The following is an 18,898-nucleotide window of genomic DNA, read 5'->3' as shown; positions in this document are numbered from 1 at the left end:
CGCCACCGTGTTATGGGCATGCGCAACTGCCTCTACGGCAATAATATGTCAGGACAACGCGATATCCCCCTTGAACCCGAGGAACAGCCCGAGCAACCGCCTCTGGAGGCCCCAGGGGCAGCTGCCCCCAGTGCTGGGCCTGGCGCAGCCGAAGAAATGGAGACCCAATCGCCTCCCAGGGAGCCCATCCCCATCGAGACTGAAGGCGAGGCCTGTGGACCTCCCGAGGCCTCCGGACCCGACTTCCAGAGCGAGGCAGGCCCGGAAGTCGGAGCCCATGGAGGCTACAGCCCACCTCCCGAGGAAGCCATGCCCTTCGAGGTCAAGCAGCCCAGCGTGGGAGGCTTCTGGCCTGCCCCGGGGCCGCCTGCAGACGCCAGGGGGGCCCCTGCAGGCCCCCCGGCCATTAGCCCAGCGCTCGTGGAGCCCGGAGCCAGCGGTGAGGCCAGACCAGACCTGGGAAGAAGCTACAGCCCTCCGCCCGAAGAAGCCATGCCCTTCGAGTGTGAGCAGCCCGCCCAGGGAGCGTGCAGCCAGCCTCGCGTGCAGCTCTCAGAGCTCGCTCCAGGAGGCCCGGCTGTGGGGGTCTTTAGCGCCCCCTCAGAGGAGCCCCAAGTCCTCAGACCTGCCTACGCAGGCTGCGGCGGAAACTGCAGCCCTCCCCCAGAGGAGGCGATGCCATTTGCGTTTGATGGAGCAGCCTTTGGGGACGACAGCCCACCCCCTGGGCTCCCCCGAGCTGTCCTACAAATCCACGACGGTGGCGGCAGCCACTTCGCGGCAGTCGCGGAGCCGAGTGCGATCCTCCTCGCTCCCGCCGCGAACGAGCCCCCCCTCTGGGTCCCAGGAGCCATCGTCAGCACATCCGGAGCGGCTGTCAGAGCTCCTCCACACTTCGTGGGCGGCAGCCCCCCGATGGAGGTCTCCGGACCCCAGCTCGAGATTGGTAGCGCCCCCGTTGGGGTCGACGACGCTCCCGTCAACATGGACAGCCCCCCAATCGCGCTTGACAGCCCGCCCATCGAGGTCTCCGGAGCCCCAGCTGAGACAGAGCGAGCAGAGGGAGAGAGACCCCCAGTTGAAGGCGAAGCAGCCGAGATGGAAGGAAGCTCAGCCGCCGCAGCCGCAGCCACAGCCGCAGAGGGAGACAAACTCCCTTCTCCCGGAGCCGGAGCCGGAGCCGGAGACGGAGACCGAGCTCCTGCCGCCGGGGCCCCAGCTGCCGCCCCCGGAGCTCCAGACGCCGGAGCTCCAGACGCCGGGGCTCCAGACGCCGGGGCTCCAGACGCCGGAGCTCCAGACGCCGGAGCTCCAGACGCCGGGGCAGCCACCGATGCCTCAGTCGCTCCAGCTGCCCCAACTGCCCCAGCAGCTGCCGATGTCCCAGCAGCGCCAGCCACCCCAGCCGCCCAAGCAGCTCCCGCCGCCGGGGCAGAGCCCGCCGCCGGGGCAGCTCCCGCCGCCGGGGCAGAGCCCGCCGCCGGGGCAGAGCCCGCCGCCGGGGCAGAGCCCGCCGCCGGGGCAGAGCCCGCCGCGGCAGAGCCCGCTGCCCCACCCGCTGTCGCCCCCCGGCCCGCCGCCCGGCCCGCTCCTGCCCCCCGACCAGTGCCCTATGCCGCAGCTGCCTGGGCAGCCCCAGCCTCCTGTTACGGCCCAAATAACCCAGCTATCCGCGCGGCCCGAGCCGCCCGAGCCGCCCAAGCAGCTCGAGCCGTGTCTGCTTCCTGGGCAACCTCAGCCAGAGGAGCCCGTCCCAACCCCCGTTTCCTTAGACCCCCCAGCCCCGAGATCCAGGCTGCCGATCCGCCTACTCCGCAACCTGCTCGCACACATGCCTGGCGGGCCAGGTCCGAGCGCGAGCGCGACCCCGACGACGGAGGATCGGCCAGCAGCAGCGATGAGTCCAGCGATGGGGCCTTCGGATGCACCGTCTGCTGGGACTCAAAGCGAAATCGCCGCCGCCGCCGCCGAAAGCCGAAGCGTAACTTGTTCCGCAACTTCATCGACCGGACCCTCGCGGCCTGCTTCGGCCATCAGCGCGGAGCCCCGCACAGCCCCAAGGTCACGACGATTCCCATGTTGGAGAGGGGCAGACCGACGCGCCAGGAGCTCCAGGAGCGGCTCGCCCAGCAGCGCGAACAGAAGAAGCACAGCCAGCTCATCGACAAGCAACTCCAGGAGGAGAAGATGGGTTACATGTGTACGCACCGCCTGCTGCTTCTAGGTAATGCGGCGGACTCTGCCCGTGGGGAGCAGGGCCGCCCGGGACCCGGGAAAGGGTGGAAGGGTTGCCCGTGGGGCCCAGGGCCTAGCGGCGGGAGGAGGGTGGCTGGGCTAAGGCCAGAAGAGCCTGCTAGGAAGTTCCAGTAAGGGCCCCAACTTTGCCCCGGGAGTGGGGGGCGGAGGTCTCGGGTGGGCTTGGGTGGCCGGAGTATATGCCCTCCGTGGGGAAAAGAGATGGTGTACAACACTGGGGGTCGTTTCCAGCTGGACAAACCAGCGCCAGCGACCGTGGGAAGACCCGGAATCCTGGGGTGGGGGACGGCAAGAAAGGCGGGGGCCACAGGTGAGCCAGGAGCTGCCGGGGAGGGGCCTCGGGGTTTCCCGGCTAAGCTGTTTGTGGCCGTGGTGGGATGGGGTCGTTGGGAAAGGCGCGCCCCGCCTCGCCTGGCACGGCTGCTTGAACTCAGACAGCTTGTTGTTGGTGTGTGTTGGTGTCCATATTGTGTCCGCCTGTGCATGATATGCGCTAAAGTGTTCCCCAGTTCCCATCCCTGGCACCCCCAGATTACCCGCCGACTGTGTACTTGTACGGGGAATGGGCTGTCTTGTGTTGTGCGCCATGGCGCGGGCAAAAACTTTACGCGTTCGCACTCTCTGGTGGTACCTGTGAGCTGGCACTCTGCAGCGGGCGGCACGGAAAATGCGGAGAGAAGGCTGTGGGACATCTTGGGTAATATGTTGGGCACCTCGCTCAGGGGAAGGGGGCCGCCTCCTGATGGCCTCCATAACCTTTTTTTCTATATGTCTCTCTCTCTTTTTTCCCTTTGCGCTAAGCGTTTCCTCTCTTCTCATTCCTTCGCCAAACCCTCCCGCCTTTACGGTTGAAAAACCAGACACTCAGGTATCTGGGGCGTCAGGGGCTGCACACAGAAGTTCGGTATCCTGCACACACTCGGCTCACCTGGTGGGGGGAGGGGGTGGGGGAGGGAAAAGCACGCAAACCTGCTCTAGGCAAGTCTGGATCCAAACCACACGGGGTTGGTTCCGAGGGGGTGGGCGTGGCTGTTTTAAAAACATGAAATAATTCCCCCCTCCCCCCTCCCCCCTCCTTACGGACAAGCCCGAGGTAAGCCAATCATTTACACTTTCACACTCATGCAGTAGGAGGGGCTTAGTTAAAAGAGGGGTGCGTTGGGAGTGGACCGCAGTCATGTTTAAAATGCAATTAAAATAAATCATTTTTTAAAATGCTCTGAGTGTATTTTAAGTGTGTGGACAAAATGTGATAAAATTGACTATGACTTGTGAAATCTGTAAATGTCTGCATGTGAATCTTTTCAGGCAGCTTTAGCTGGGGGCAAAGAGGCTCAAAGGTAAGATCCTCTGCAAATGGGCTGATGATTGAAAAAAATTAAAAAGGTCTTGTGTCCATAATCATATTAGAAGGTGCCTTTGGGGGCCCTCTGCCTGCCCCCTTCCCTTTTGGGGGTGGGGGGGGGCACATCTTCCACCACAACAAGACCCCTCCCCTGTCTTCAAGTCCTTCCCTGGCCCCTCCCAGTCTCCACCCCCTTTGCCTCCTCAAGACTCCTTCAGCTCAAATCTTTGTGCCACAGTTAATCAAAGCAGTAATTAGCAATGGTCTGAATGTGTGGCTTAAATGGAAATTCCAAAGTGAATTTCTTTATTTTATTCTCTACGACCTTTCAAGGGATTTGAAGATCACCATTTCTAAGGCTTCGCTAAATGTTTGTTAAGCACTTTATAATGTGTCCTGGTTTTAATTAATGACATCATGGACATGGCTGTATGCTGTTGTGATGTGCGTCTCTCACAAATCACAGTGTTAAATGTGATGGTCATTTATGCCCACCCATAGAGATAATGACATCATCATTTTCCCAAGAACATAGAGAAGAGAGGGAGCTTAAATTTCGGATGTCCCACTGCACTAAAGCCACTGAGCCTCAAATGACAATGCACTGTTTTCCTGCAAACAGCTGGTTTTGCCACAACAGTCCCATCTCAATATTCCAAGCATAGCTCTGGGTAGCAAGCCCATGATGGGGAAGGGAGACACAACTGGGTAAAGACAGGAGAGTCAGTTACAGTGCACTTGGCCCCTAGTGGGCACACAGTGTCCCTTGCCTTCTAGGGCCTCAGTTGCCTCATTTGTGAAATGTCTTGGGTCCTCTATTTGAGCCGGGGGGAGGGGGGGGGCGGGGGGTGCAGAGCAGGGAGCACAGTCCACTCAAATCAGCACTGGAGGCTTATACCATAGATAATACAAACATCAACCCACTAGCAAATGGTCTATGTCTGAGGCGGAGTCTTAAGAATATTAGAAGTCACCCTTGTTTTATATTGGGGGGAGGGGTGTGAGGTGTTAACCTCAATCACAGGAAATTTGCCATCATCCTGGCTCTGCTTCCAGGGTGGTGGTCCAGCAGACCAAACCTCAGCCACAGGTGGCATGAACCTAAATTCAGATAGCCAGGCTTATACTTTCTCTCCAGGTTTCATTTTGCCCAAGTGCCAAGAGAGGTACCCCATCTGGGTCTGAGTCACTCACTGGGGAGGGGGAGAGTAGGGAGAATGAGGCCTTATATTTAGAACAAGCCTTTTACTAACAGTCTATTCCTAACACATAAAACAAGACATCCATCTTCCTGCCACTGAAAATACAGAACAAATGACCATCCTTTGATGTGGCTCTGAATTTGTGACATGCAGATTCATCTGTGGCTTTAAAAATGTGTGTGTGCATTTGTGTATATGTACCCTGTGTTTTTATTGCCCGAACAGCTTAACATTACAGGGGTTTAAAAAAAAAACACAACACGATAGTTGACATACTATATAATATTAATTCCAGTTGTACTACATAGTGATTCGACACTTATATCCCTTATGGAGTGATCATCACAAAAAGCCTAGTAACCATCTATCACCATACAAAGTTACTATCATATTACTATGTCACCTCTGCTGTATTCAGGGAATCTTAAAGGAGAAAAGATAGGTAGGTATGTAGGTAGGCAGGTAGGTAGAAAGAATCAATAACATGACTAGAATTCTAGAATATCTAAAGTGTTGAAGCCTTTTTTTTTATTCAACACTGTCCAATAATAGACTGTTTCCATGTTTCTGTTGCCCTTTTGGATAATTTTGGTGGCTTTACCATTTTTTGGAACCTAAATTTCCTCATGTCTTGAGAATTGAAGGGGCTGCTATATTAGAATTTCTTAGTAGCTGCTGCATTTATTAAAATTGTGCAGACAAAACGCTCTATGTACTAATGGCCATTCTGCCATGATGCTTCATTTATACAGTGAGTCTCAATTAATTGATGATTTATTTATGCTACCAGCCACCAGGTGCAACAGTGCTGCATTGCAGCCATCTTGCAGGAGGCTATTTTTTCCCCCAAAAAAACACCCATTTTTCTGTATTCAAAATGCCTTCACTGAGCTGTTCGGTGCCATGGAAAGGATATGGCCTATCTGGCCACAACCTTGTTAGAATTAAGAGAGACTTTTATTATTTTCCCTCCTCTGTCTTCCCATAGTATTTTGAGCTTCTCAAAGGCCGAAGTTCTTTCCTGTCTTTTAAAATCCAGTTTCCCCTAGATTTCTCTTTAAAAAAACCCAAAAACCTGTGTGTTTTTTCCTATCCAGGTAGGTTAAATTTTATAATTTAACCATATTCTATATACCATGAAAAACTGGTATGAAGCTGTTTTGTGTGTCCCCTGCTGACCCCAAAGAAGAGGATACACAATGGCCCTGGAGTTCTTAGTAACCAGTCACAGCAATGATTCCGCATAAGGACAACACATTCTCATTGTATTTCTAAAAGCCTTTCATAGAGTCACATTTGTCCTTTGAAACAGCCTTGGGCAATAAAAACACGCTAGGACCCCATTTCGTAGGCAAATCAGAGATTGAATGTCAGGGACTTTTGCTCAAGGACTACAAGGTAAGTGAAGGAATCCATGCTTATCCAAAAACGTGGCAGTAGCTGTATCACATTATTAAATGTACAGCATGATTGCAAGTGTGCTGTGTGCTCTGAAAATCCCTTGTCAGATGACAGGTGACCAGCAGTCTTCTGCTTTCTGATTTACAGCCAAAGCCTGACAGACTCCTGGTTATAAATGTCCATGGAGTGTATGTGAAACACGAGCTCCCCCATTCCAGAGACACCTGTCATTGCTATGGTGATATCCAGTTTCCACCATTTGCTTTAGCTCATCAGCCAACACTGCAGTCTTAGCTCATTTGTTGGGCTTTTTTTTTTTCTTTTTTTTTTTTTTCTTTTAAATGCAGGTTTTCTTTTGAGTCTTTTTAAAATCCCCCTGTGGTTTTCTTCAGGATCTAAAGCTTTCCTACTGACTCAGGTTTCCACTAAAAATAATAATAATTTTAAAATGCAGTTGTTTTTATGCATTGCTTCCTTACATTTTTAGTGTTCTGGTATAATAGACTATTTAGAAGCCTGCCTTGGATCTAATGACCCTATTAAAATAACTGTTGCTCAGAGTCCTTCAGAGTGATTTTTTAAAAGTATTTCTCCCTTTTAGTAAGGGCTAATTCCTGCTTAGTGAGAGTCAGTGCATAATCTTAGAAATCACCTTTGATTTTTATGCAGGAAGGTCGGTATTAAGCAAGAAAATAAATTTCTTTTTAGGAAGATAACCTAATTGACTAGATTTGAAATTCTCCATACTGGCCATGCCTCTTTTTTTTTAGAATTGATTTCCCCACCAAATAAAACAAACCCCTCACCCCCAGCAATATTATGCCTTTTAAAATCTTTGCATCAGGTGACTTTTAGGAAGCATGTGACAGCCGATGGAAATTGGTCTCTGTGCTTCTTGGTTTCTTTCACCAGGGGCCAAGTGCGGTTCTCCCGGGTCCCAGTGGACTGTGAAATTAACCTGACAGTTGTCCATTTTAAAATCAAATTTGTCAGGTGATGTAGCACTTTTCAAAACAAAGGGCAGGGTCAGTTGGTACAACAGGGTCCCCCCAATCCATGGAAACAGGTGGTCCAGGAGAGAACTAATTGCATTAGTCGGTCAGTCTAATTAACCCTCTCCAGCCCTGGCGGCCCTCCGGTAACAGGGACCCTGAGACAATGGCCCTGCTAACACCCACCTGAACGGATTTCATTGAATTAGACGGAAAGGGTCTTTGTCCCATCGGAGCCCTATTCTGGCCTGTGGTCACCCTGGGCAGGAGACCTTCAGGAAAGTGTGGAAGGCCAGTGAGAGGCCCCAGTTGCACTGGCCTGCCAGCCTCGAGACAGGGAGGAGATGTCATTGCCCTTCATGCCTCTCAAAAGAAGGCCAGAGACTAGAAGTGAAGTTACCCTCGAGTGAGAGGAGCCTCGAGAGGGTGTCCCCAACCCAGGGCCTGCACGGGGAAGTGCCCAGTGAATGGCAACCAGCATTTTTAGAATTTTACTTCTCCTTTTCAACTCTTTTGCTCCCGGTGAGGGTTTTTTGTTTTGTTTTGTTTTCCGTATTCCCCGTGAGACTGATCACTGCTAAGTTCGAGGAGTCCGGGTGCCCACTTGTTCTGCCGCTCGGTTTCAGATACACTCTTCGGACACTTTGTAAACAAAGGTGAGCTCAAGCAGTAGACGGATGACACCTTATCAAATTGGTGATTGTGTGGAGTCCCTCTCAGATTAGTGGCGTGGCCGAGCAAGGATGAGAGAACTTTTTTGACTTGTCCTGAAAAAGTGTCACCTGGCCCCGGTTCCCCGACACCTCTTTATTAGACCCTTTCTATAAATCAAATCAGTGTTGGGGTCGAGCCCTGGGACCTGAGTGCAGATTGCTCTATGCGTATTACACATGCAAAAAAAAAAAAAAAGATTGTCTTTAGTTTCCAGTTTCCTTCCGGACAGCCACATGGTGGAAAAGGCCAGCCCTTGGGATGGAAGAGGAGGAGACCGCGAAGAAGGTAGGGAACAACACGAAAATGCAGTGTCGGGCTTTGAAGTGTGGTTGACCGTCACGCTCAGTGGAGACAGGGTTCTCTGGGCCCCGATCATCCGGTTAGGATGATCCGGGCTGTTTTGCACAGGCAGCTACTGGGGCTGTAATAAGGGAGGGATGTTAGGTAACTGATCTGTGACAGAGCACTGACAATTAAGGGAGGGTGGCTCTGTTTTACTCACTTAGAGCGAAAATCCCAAATTGCATTGCAGAGTAATTTGTTAAACCTCAGGAGAGTTCGTGAGCATTTCGACTCATGGAGTTCTGCCCACAGAAGTTGAACATTAGCTTTCACTAAATGTTTCTTAATGATTCAATTTGGGGCGAGGAGAGAGGTAAAAAGGTACCGATTGTTATCCGATCCTGAATTTATGATGAGTCAGTCAGCATTTCCGACGTTGTCACACACATTTCGTGTGTGGGACAAAGTCGGCACCTTAAGCTTCCTTTAATGAGTTGATAATGGGAAGGAAATGTCTTGTGCCCACAGTGAAGCTCTCATGGGCGGGGTGTCGTGCTGAGAATGGATTTTTAGAAGGAACTATGAACTTGGGCAGTGAGAGCCTCTGGTTAATTGTCCGGCTCTTGCTCCTCCCCTGAGTCAAAAGACCACATCACCTCTCTCCTCTGTCCTATTTGAACACTCTGCCTCTCATCACACTGCCTGCTGATGTGCAAATGACTGTGAAGATTTTTTTTAACAGGGCACCTGCATCCAGGTAAGTTTGCAGCTGTGGGATTTCCGAAAAGACTTAAGGCTTAGGATGAATGACGCACAAAAACTGAAGTCACGCGCTGTGATGTGGCCCAGCACCAGGAAGGGCTGCTAGCCAGTGCTCTGCCACAAGAAATGAAATGAGGGGCCTGCTCTCAGCAGGTGTCCATGCCAGCGCCCCAACCTCTGGGACCATATGCCTGGGCCTCAGCTTCTTTAGCTATAAAAGTAGCTAATGGGTCCAATTGAAAACAAACAAACAAAAACCACCAAGCTGTCAAGGATAGACAGAATCACTTAGGAAGATATAGGTACTTAAATTACTTAACCATCTGATCACATCCTTTTGAATGGGTGCCATTTTCTTATCTATGCTTATCGATGCTTCTCCTACATGTCCTAAGGACCTAGGAGAAGCCCTGTGGCGTCCAAAAGTCAAGGTTTATTTGTCATTAGCACCTTGAGTTTTGGGGCCTTCATGGCTTTCTGAAATCTTAGAAAGTGTCCATCTTAATTCCTTGCAGCCATTCTCTGTATAGGTCTTTAGGCCTACAAGATGCTTACTTAGCTTATTCATAAAATCTCACCCTCCCTCCAGGGTCCTCCAGCCCACTGCCCACCTCAGGTGTGACCTTTTTAGTGACTGACTCTCCAAGGGCCCAGAAATGGTGACTGTGAGCTGATATTGCAGGTGGCCACTAGATGGTGAGGTGGGATAAGGTAGAGGAGACCTGTCACAGCCATGGTAGGAATGAGAAGGGAGGGAAGGAGCCAGCAAGGCAGGGAGAATCCCACTTCACTTTTACTCCCATGATCCCCAGGGCAAAACCGGGGTTTCATAGCCCCAAAACTTTAGTCAGACCCAGCCTTTTCTTTTTTAGCTGTGATCTCTCCCTGTTGGCTGGCTCTGTGCTGGGATTTTAGTAGCATTTGAGCAGGCTCTGTCTAACAAAGAGGTCCTCCACAGTGGCTCCACCACATTTAATCATGGGGCCAGTCCTCTACACTATAGGGCGTTTGTAGCATCCCTGACCTCCACCCACTAGATGCAACACAAACACACATACATATGCACATACACATGAGCGCACATAAATGTGCAATATATGCACAAATATATACACATACACGTGCACAAACACAAAATACATGCATGTACACATGCACACAAATATACACACATGAGCACACAAATATACACGCACAAAATATGAACACCTGCACTTACACACTTGTGCACACAAAACACATGTGCACATGTACATACACGTGCATGGGCACACATCGACAAGCACACACAAATGCACACATGCAAGCATGCAAAAAATGAACACACAAATACACATATATGCACACATGTGCACACATACACATGCATATACCCATATGTGAATGCACACAAACATATGGACAGACACGTGTGAATGCACGTGTATGCATATGAACATGAACACACACCAACACATGCACATATATTCATAGGCACACATATACATAAGCACACAAAACATACACACATGCACATACATATGCACTCACACTCATGGATGCATATACACACAAGCACATACACAAATATGCACACATAGAAATATGAATGTACATGTGCACATATACACACATGTCCACATGCCCATGTACACACATGCACTCACAAGTATGCACACATATACACATGCCCATGTGCACATATACGCACGTACAGATACACGTACACAGAAATATGTGCACACATATTCACATGCACACATACACATGAGCACACAAATATGCACGCACAAAATATGAGCACATGGGCATATGCACATACACATTCATGCACATGAAGCACATGCACATGGGCACACATATGCACTGACACATGGACACACTCACAAATGCACACATGCGAGCACACAAAATATGAACACAAGTACTCATATATGCAAATATGCGCACACCCACATGTGCATGCACACACACACATGGACAGACGCGTGTGAATACACACATGCATGTGAACACACCAACACATGCACACATATACATGAGCACACAAAACATACACACATGAACATGTGCATACATATACACTCATATGGATGTATATACAGACAAGCACATACACAAATGTGCACACCTAGAAATACAAACGTGCACGTGCACATATACACACATGCCCATGTGTACACAATTATGCACTCACAAGTATGCACACATATACACACGCCCATGTGCACATATACACACACAAGTACACACAAATATGCGCACGCGTATTCATATACACACATACACATGAGCACACAAATATGCATGCACAAAATATGAGCACATGGACATATGCACATACACAATTGTGCACACATATACACACATGCACATGGGCACACACATTCACTGGCACATGGACACACACACAAAAATGCACACATGCGAGCACACAAAACATGAACACAAGTACACATGCATGCAAATATGCACACACATATACACATACCCACATGTGCATGCACACACATGGACAGACATGTGATTACACACATGCATATGAACACACACCAACACATACGCACATATTCACAGGCACACATATACATAAGCACACAAAACCTACATGCGCATTTTCATACATATGTACTCATATGGATGTATATACACACAAGCACATACACAAATATGCACACCTGTGCACACACAGAAATACAAACATACACATGTGTACATACACACACACAAACTCATATACACAAGTGCACACATATTCACATGCACACATACACATGAGCATACAAGATATGTGCACACATACATGTGCCTGTGCGCACACATGTGCACTCAAACATACACGTGTACACAGTAGATGTTCTTGAACATGCATGGACACACAGATTTGCACATGCACACACGTGAACACATACACACAAGTGCACATATATACATAAATACATGCGTATTCACATGCACACACATGAGTACATAACATACATGCACATGAATTGCATGTGTACACATATGAGCACGTACACAAGCATATGTGTACACACATGGGCACACAAGTATGCAGATGCGTGCACACATGGACACATACACAAATATGCATACATATTCACATGCACATATATTCATGAGCACAACATATGCACACATACACACTCACACATATGGACACATACACCCATACACATGCACATGTATAGACACACAAACATACACCTATATGCACACACACACACATACACATGGACGCACACAAGCACACACGTGTATGCACACATGTGCACGCATATTCACATGCACATACGAGCATACAAAATATGTGCACACATGTGCGCTGCCTACATGCGCACACATATGCTCGCACACATGTACACTTGCACATGTGTGCACACACATGGATAGACACAAGCACATACAGATATGCACATGTACCCATATTCACATGCACACATGGTCATACAAAATATGCACATGTACACATGTTTGCACACCTACACACAATGCACACACGTGTGCATGTGCATATGCATGCACGTGTGTGCACACACAAGTGTGCACACACGTATATGCATATGTGCATACACACATGAAGCCTGTTCCACTACCTACACACACAGTGTTATCACCAAAACTCTCTCTAATTATTGCCAAATGTCCCCTGGAGGTCAAAATCATCTGTAGTTGATAACTACTGCGCTAACATTATCAATATTGAATTCTGGGAAAGGGAGCAATGATACATGCCATACCTCCAACCCCTTAGAAAAGAAAAGTCATCTTCAGAGGAAAGGTTGAGGTCAGTACAGTAATTGGCACGAAGCATTTATTCTAGTGTTGGTGATCCTGCATTCCTGGGTAGAAGTAATTTCCAGAAATCTCAGAAAAGAAGGTGACCCAGATGATCCAAACTAGGATAAAAAAGGAAATTATTCTAGGGAAGCAAATAATGAATTGGTCTGAGACTCTGATTAACTGAGACAACCCTGTAGCTCAGTGGTCGGCAAACTCATTAGTCAACAGAGCCAAATATCAACAGTACAATGATTGAAATTTCTTTTGAGAGCCAGATTTTTTTTTAAACTTAAACTTCTTCTAATGCCACTTCTTCAAAATAGACTCGCCCAGGCCGAGGTATTTTGTGGAAGAGCCACACTCAAGGGGCCAAAGAGACACATGTGGCTCTCGAGCCACAGTTTGCCGACCACTGCTGTAGCTAATCAGTGGGTCAGGATACAGCAGGGCTGAAGTAGATTTTAACCCTTAGGTGATCACATCGACCTTTTAGGGCTTCAGAGGGCGGAGTTCGTAGCAGGCTGGGGTCCTCGCTCTGTGCGCTGAATTCATTGATTCTGCATCATGGAGGAGGGTGCCAAGGTTGTAAGGACTGGGAACAGGTCAGCCGGCAGTGGGGCCCACCCTGCATGAGTCCAACAGGCACCGCGGAGCCTTGTAGTGGCAATGTGTACATATCGCAGCAAGGTTGTAGGCCCCATCAGCTGAGTCACCTTGGTCCCAGTCCCATAGGGAGCCAGCCCACTGCATGGAGGTGACCCATAACCCTGAGCAGTGGCTTTCTCAAGGCAGGAAGTTACCTTGCAGGGGTGGGTTGGGAGGGAAAGTGGAAAGGTTGCCTATTGGTGACTGTCCTGAGAAAGGCAACCTTAGATCTTTCAGGAATAAAACATAGTTGTGGCAAGGACATTTCCTGATCAGGAGGCTTGCACTTGGTCTTTGATAGGATGGGGGACGCCTCCCCATTCGTAGGGCAGATGCTATAGCTAATACCTTGGAATAATCATAACTGGACTAAGTCATGATTTCACTTTTAAACAGTTGTCTAACCCCTCGATGTGCACCTACCCAGCCTATCTCCCAAGTCATCATTACGGAAGAAGACTAGATTGCTCCTTTATTATATTTTGAGCCTAAAACATTACATTTTTGTCCCCATCTGGTCTTTCCATAAAGCCTTCAGATGTTACAAATTCATCAGAGATTTAATTTATTTTTAAAGTTTTTTTTCTCGGAGCATTTAGAATTTGTGGCCTTTAAGGTAATTGTAAAGTCTAGCGGGGGGTGGGGGAGAGACCTACTACACTTCAGACATCTATTATGAATTTAAACACTTTAGCTTTTACTATTAGGTTTTTTGTTTTTTATGGCAAGGTAGTTTGATGTTATGTATTAGATATGTTAAATTAGAAATATGTTTTAAAACGTTCCAAGCTCAGCTAAGCAAGGTTTCCTCTAACTAATAACTCCTTATTGCAGAATCCTCGAAATTACTCAAGGGGTGTTTACTGAATGTTGATTTCGACATTTTGTCTGGGACCAAGTGCATCCTTCCAAGGAAATGTTTAGAAGGCTCCGGGCCAATCCCAAAACAAATGGCAAACATTAGGGGAAGATTTTGAAAGTTGGATTGTCAGAAAACTAATAGTTGTTTACCATTAAACATTTATGTGACTTCATTTCTTCCCTTTTAGCCGCTACAAGGGAAGCGTAGTGGGTCACTTTTGTTTTGCACCCAAACGGCCAGGACAGGTTTTAAGATGGACACTGGAGAGAGGGCTCCCTTTGGAAATTTTCCTGATGGGATCCAGTCATTCTGGACTGGTCTTAGGAAATCACTTATATCAGGGCTCTTTGGCATGGGGTGAGCTTGTGGTGATTATTCCTTGCTATCTTCCTGCGTTGTCCTAGTGGGGGATGGAGTGGGGAGCCCCAACTTTTCCTGAGGGTCTAGGATGGTGGAAAGAGAGCACTGGCTTAGATGTTAGGAGTTCTCATTCCTGGGACCTGGTTGAGTCTAGCCCTCTAATCAAGAATTCCACGAATTTGCCAAGTGACATCCAGAAAAGCCAGTTATTCTTAAACATGTTGACAACACTCCATTTGGGGATAATTCTGCCATGGTTAGTGCAGGGACTTAAATGTGTGGGGTTTGTGGTCAGCTTTTTGCATAAAGAGGTAATGGCCCAGGTGAGCAGGTGAACAGGCGTGAGAAAGGGGGTTCTGGGCAGAGCCCCCTACTCTCTCAGCAGGCACACAGGCAGGCATCTTATCCTGACTCTTAGGTACACAGGTCCCTCTCTCCCTCCCTCTCTCTCTTGGCCCTAAAACCTTGATTCCCCAGAGGTAGGGTCTCACTTCAGGTACTAAGATGGGCTCAAAATTTGGAGCCTATCTGTCATTCTGCCAGGACACAGGGTCTGGAAAAAGACCATCAGTCCGTCTGCCTTTGGTGGAGAAGAGGGGCTGTGCCCCGCCCCTCGGAGGTCCACTCGGCACAGAAATGGGGGAGCAGAAACCAGCCCCCTAAGGAATTCCCTCATTTCTTTCTTGCTTTCCGTTTTGTTTTGTTTTCTCCCTTGAGATTAAAAAATTAATAAGATTCTTATGGGGGGGGGGGGGCGGTTCTGAGCAGGAAATACTTTTTTTTATTAGGGAAAGAGATGAGAACACCAACTATTTAGGGCTGGGAAGTAAAAACAATAAAATAAGCCAGGCTGCTCAGAGTTGGCTGGCAGATGGCGCTCGGCGTTCACTGTTGAGAGCCTGGCTGTAAATTCAGTCTGCTGGCGCCTCAGGCTTGCTCTGCATCCCCCTCCCCTAATCCTCTCCCCAGGACACAGCCAACTGCCCAGGCCCTGGGAGAGTTTGAAAGGGTTTTCAGTTGAGCAATTGATCTCTGGGGACAAATCCCGTCACTTTGACTAGTGGCTCTGTAAACCTCAGCCAGTGCAGGACAGCACTCGGTCAGTGACCTCCAAATGCCAGCCCACACTCCGCAGTCAGAGACCTCAGGCACATGGCTCTGTCTTCTGGGTCCCAGCTTTGCTCATAGGGAAAACAAATCCTTCTCACTTTCAAGCTTTCTTTTGCTTACGGAAAGTTGAACTAGCACAGGTATGCTACCCCCACTCTTGTTGAAAGCATCCTTTCAAAAGTGACATTGTGCAGGGACTCTTAGGCCAATTTTTTTGTCCTTTATATAAATAATTAATAATTCCACCCTAATGGAGGGCTAGGAAAGAAACTGAAAGGTGCGCAGGAAAACCCAGGGAGCCTTCCTGGAGGAGATAGCATTTGATGCAAACTGGGAAGATGCCGGGAGGGGAGGGAGTAGGATTGTGGGTGGTTATCAGTGCTTTGTTTACAGTGAAGATACTGGCGGAGGATGAATCCGTTACTGTTTGCTCATTTCCAAGAGCATCATTGGGGCTTTCAGGGTCTCTGGGATTCAGGGCTAGTTCTCATTTTTCCCTTCTCAGTATCTCTCTACTCCTCGGTGCTGCAAACCAGCAGCGCAGGAGGGCAGTCTTTTCAGAAGGGTCTTCCCTGGCTAAGAACGGGACCCCCACCCTTCCTCTCCGGCCCAGCGTGCATTTGGGCAGGTCACTTCTGCCTTCTCTAGGCCAGCTTTTCAGTGCAGGGGCAGTTGGAGCTGATGGCTGGGCAGAGGTCCTTGGTTCCAGAAAGAACAGGCATCCTTGCCATTTCTTTCCATCTCACTCCCCTCCCCTCTTTGCTGCAACTGTAAGATCACGACATCGTCTATTTGAGAAGGGCCTTCAACGTCCTGTAATGGCCACTTATTCCTCTCCTGTGGAACTTACCCTCCATCCACCATTCTTAGCTACCTCTTCTCCCATCTTAGATAGTTGAAAAGTCAAAGAAACCTAATAAAACATTAACTTCAGGTAAAAGCTTCCCCCAACCCTGCTACTAAAATTCTTTAAGTTGACAAACTTCATTCCAACGTTCTTCCCTAAAGTCCATGATGTCCTTGGGCCTCTTTAAAGCCCCCCTTGCTCTCCTCCTTCTCCACCCACCCAGTCTGTAGTCCTGAATCTTGACCAAGGCCACTGACCACAGCACCCCCTGCAGCTGGCCCTTTGGCTCTTGGGGGTTGCTGGGCAGGTGGGCCACCCCTGTTTCTAACACCTTTTCTGGGCCAGGAGGCCTCCTCTCCCACCAGAGGTCAGCAGAGAGCTGAGCAGCGCACAGGAAGTAGGATCACTTAGAATTCTCTAGATGAAATTAAGAAGCCCAAAATGAAAAGAGGCCCATGTTTGTTTGTTTGTTGTTTGTTTTTAGGGGGAGAGGAGAGGGGGAGCCTGCATCTTATTATCTCAGGTTGAGGTTTCATCCTGCCCTGGACCTTTGGCGGTTTAGCCTTAACACCAGTCCTATTCTGTGCTTTGGGGGAACAGAGGGCTTTGATCTGTTTATTAAGTGGGTTTGTTTGCCAGTACCCACCCCCCATGACACACGCATCTTTTCTTCATAGGGAATCAAGCCCTCTTAAAACTCAGGGTCAGGGGCTCCCAGTTGGGGCCAAGCTGCCCACTCTGTGCTTGCCTGGGACTGAGAATCTGTGTCCCATTGTTCCCCTGGCCCTTTCCCTTTTTCTTCCAGAAGTTGTATTTGTTTAAATTACATTATAATATTACAGGAAATTCCCTACCCTTATCCTGCCATGATTTGATTTCTCCTTATCTCTTCTTCTTGACCCAGATGGACAGATATTTCTAAAGAAGGTATTAACGATGGCATGCGAACATTTTGGTATTTAGGTCTTCATTCCCCGCCCCCATACACACACACACTGATTTCCTTCAAGGTCTGCCCATGTTCTCCATTTCATGATTCTTTCGCCTGCTCAGTCCTTGCACTGGGGTGGGAAAAGGGGGCAGGAATCTGAATTCCTTTCTTTTCTTTTTCCTTCTCTGAACTTTTGAAATCCCAGCATCCTTGTGAACTATTAAGAGGTTACAAACCAATTCCCCTTAGCCAGGTCTTCATTGTCAAAAGAGAGAGAGAAGGTGCATTTGTCTCCTAAGAGAGAAATAAACACAGAGACTAAATTCTTTGTAAGGAAGGAAAGAAAAGAAGAGAGAGAAAGGGAGAAAGAGTATCTTTGCTAAATTTAGCTCTCAACACCAGCCGGGTTCCTGCCCTCTAGGAACTTCTAGTCTGGAAGGCAGGATCAGGTTGCAAGTCATGGAGGCTGCACCAGGCAGAGGCTGGAGGCCTGCCAGCACCAGGCCTAGCGGCCAGCACAGCTGAGGGACCAGGCTGAGCGTGGCCTGGAGGAGGAGTGCAAGCTGGGGGCGTCATCTCCCCATCCCACCGCCCCCTGGGGTCCCATGTTGGTTCCAGGAGCCCACTGAGTAGGAGGGGGCCTGGGAGGCCGGTGTGTTTGCCAGGGAAGAGGCCCCTGGTTCCCTTGACCGTTGTTTGCTGAGCCCTGACCCTTGTCCTATCTCCCACAGCTTCCGCGAATGTCCCTCTCCTGATCCTAAAATGATCATTCCATTTTGTTTTTTGTTTAAATTAGTAATAAGCCCCCTTCTTGCACAACCTGATTTCCCAAGTGTTTTCACATGCCTTACCCCACTTAGTAGTTTGGTTTGAAGAACTTTGGCACACAGTGGACTTTTTGTCCTTAAAAAAAAAATCCAATCTTTCATGGATTTTTTTTTATTCGATAATGACTCGAAAGGAAACACTGCAAATCCTAAAGCTACAGGCAGACGCTGTACACCACATGCACGCTCTGATGGGTAGGAAATCCTTAGAGGCGGACAGGTTGCTGGCCTCCAGAATTTGGCTCCAGCCAGACCCAGGAGATAGGCATTGTTTTTTTCCTTCCTTCCCCCACTTTGGAAAAATAAGTTTTATTCTCCTGGGCATGTTCATTAGAGGGGGCGGTAATTCTGTGCAGTGAGGAAGGGAGGGGCAGCGAGGAGGGAGATTCTGGGCCCACGTGGACTGCTCTGTGCAGGGGGCCTGAGAATGGACATGGCACCCACATGCCTCTCTCGGGCTGGAGAAGAGTGAACAGCAAAACCAGTCTTGTCCTCCTTTGTTGTGGTGGGGCCCCCTTCTCCCAAGTGTTGCCTTTTTAAAAAACAAACCAACAACCCAAACACAACGTGGCCCACAGAGACAGAGGCGGTTTGCTAGGT

The 18,898-nt window shown here is 49.0% G+C and overlaps 1 protein-coding gene across 3 annotated transcripts in view; it reads left to right on the top strand.

Moving 5' to 3' along the window:
• The window catches only part of GNAS (GNAS complex locus), a 57,901-nt gene that overhangs the window by 11,100 nt on the left and 27,903 nt on the right, over window positions 1-18,898 (top strand). Inside the window, exons 1-2 of one of the 3 annotated variants that reach the window (XM_054723592.1) lie at window positions 13-1,181; window positions 1,344-2,224. The exons of 1 other annotated variant lie outside the window; for it this stretch is intronic. In XM_054723592.1, the coding sequence (XP_054579567.1) occupies window positions 13-1,181; window positions 1,344-2,224 (2,050 nt within the window). Of the gene's footprint in view, window positions 1-12; window positions 2,225-18,898 lie in introns of those variants that run through there. One more of the 3 variants, XM_054723591.1, reaches the window with a different exon arrangement.

The sequence above is a fragment of the Eptesicus fuscus genome, chromosome 12 (assembly GCF_027574615.1).
Source record: "Eptesicus fuscus isolate TK198812 chromosome 12, DD_ASM_mEF_20220401, whole genome shotgun sequence".
Classification (NCBI taxonomy): domain Eukaryota; kingdom Metazoa; phylum Chordata; class Mammalia; order Chiroptera; family Vespertilionidae; genus Eptesicus; species Eptesicus fuscus.
Note: the sequence above shows the minus strand (reverse complement) of the source record. Positions and strands in the feature narration are given on the sequence as shown.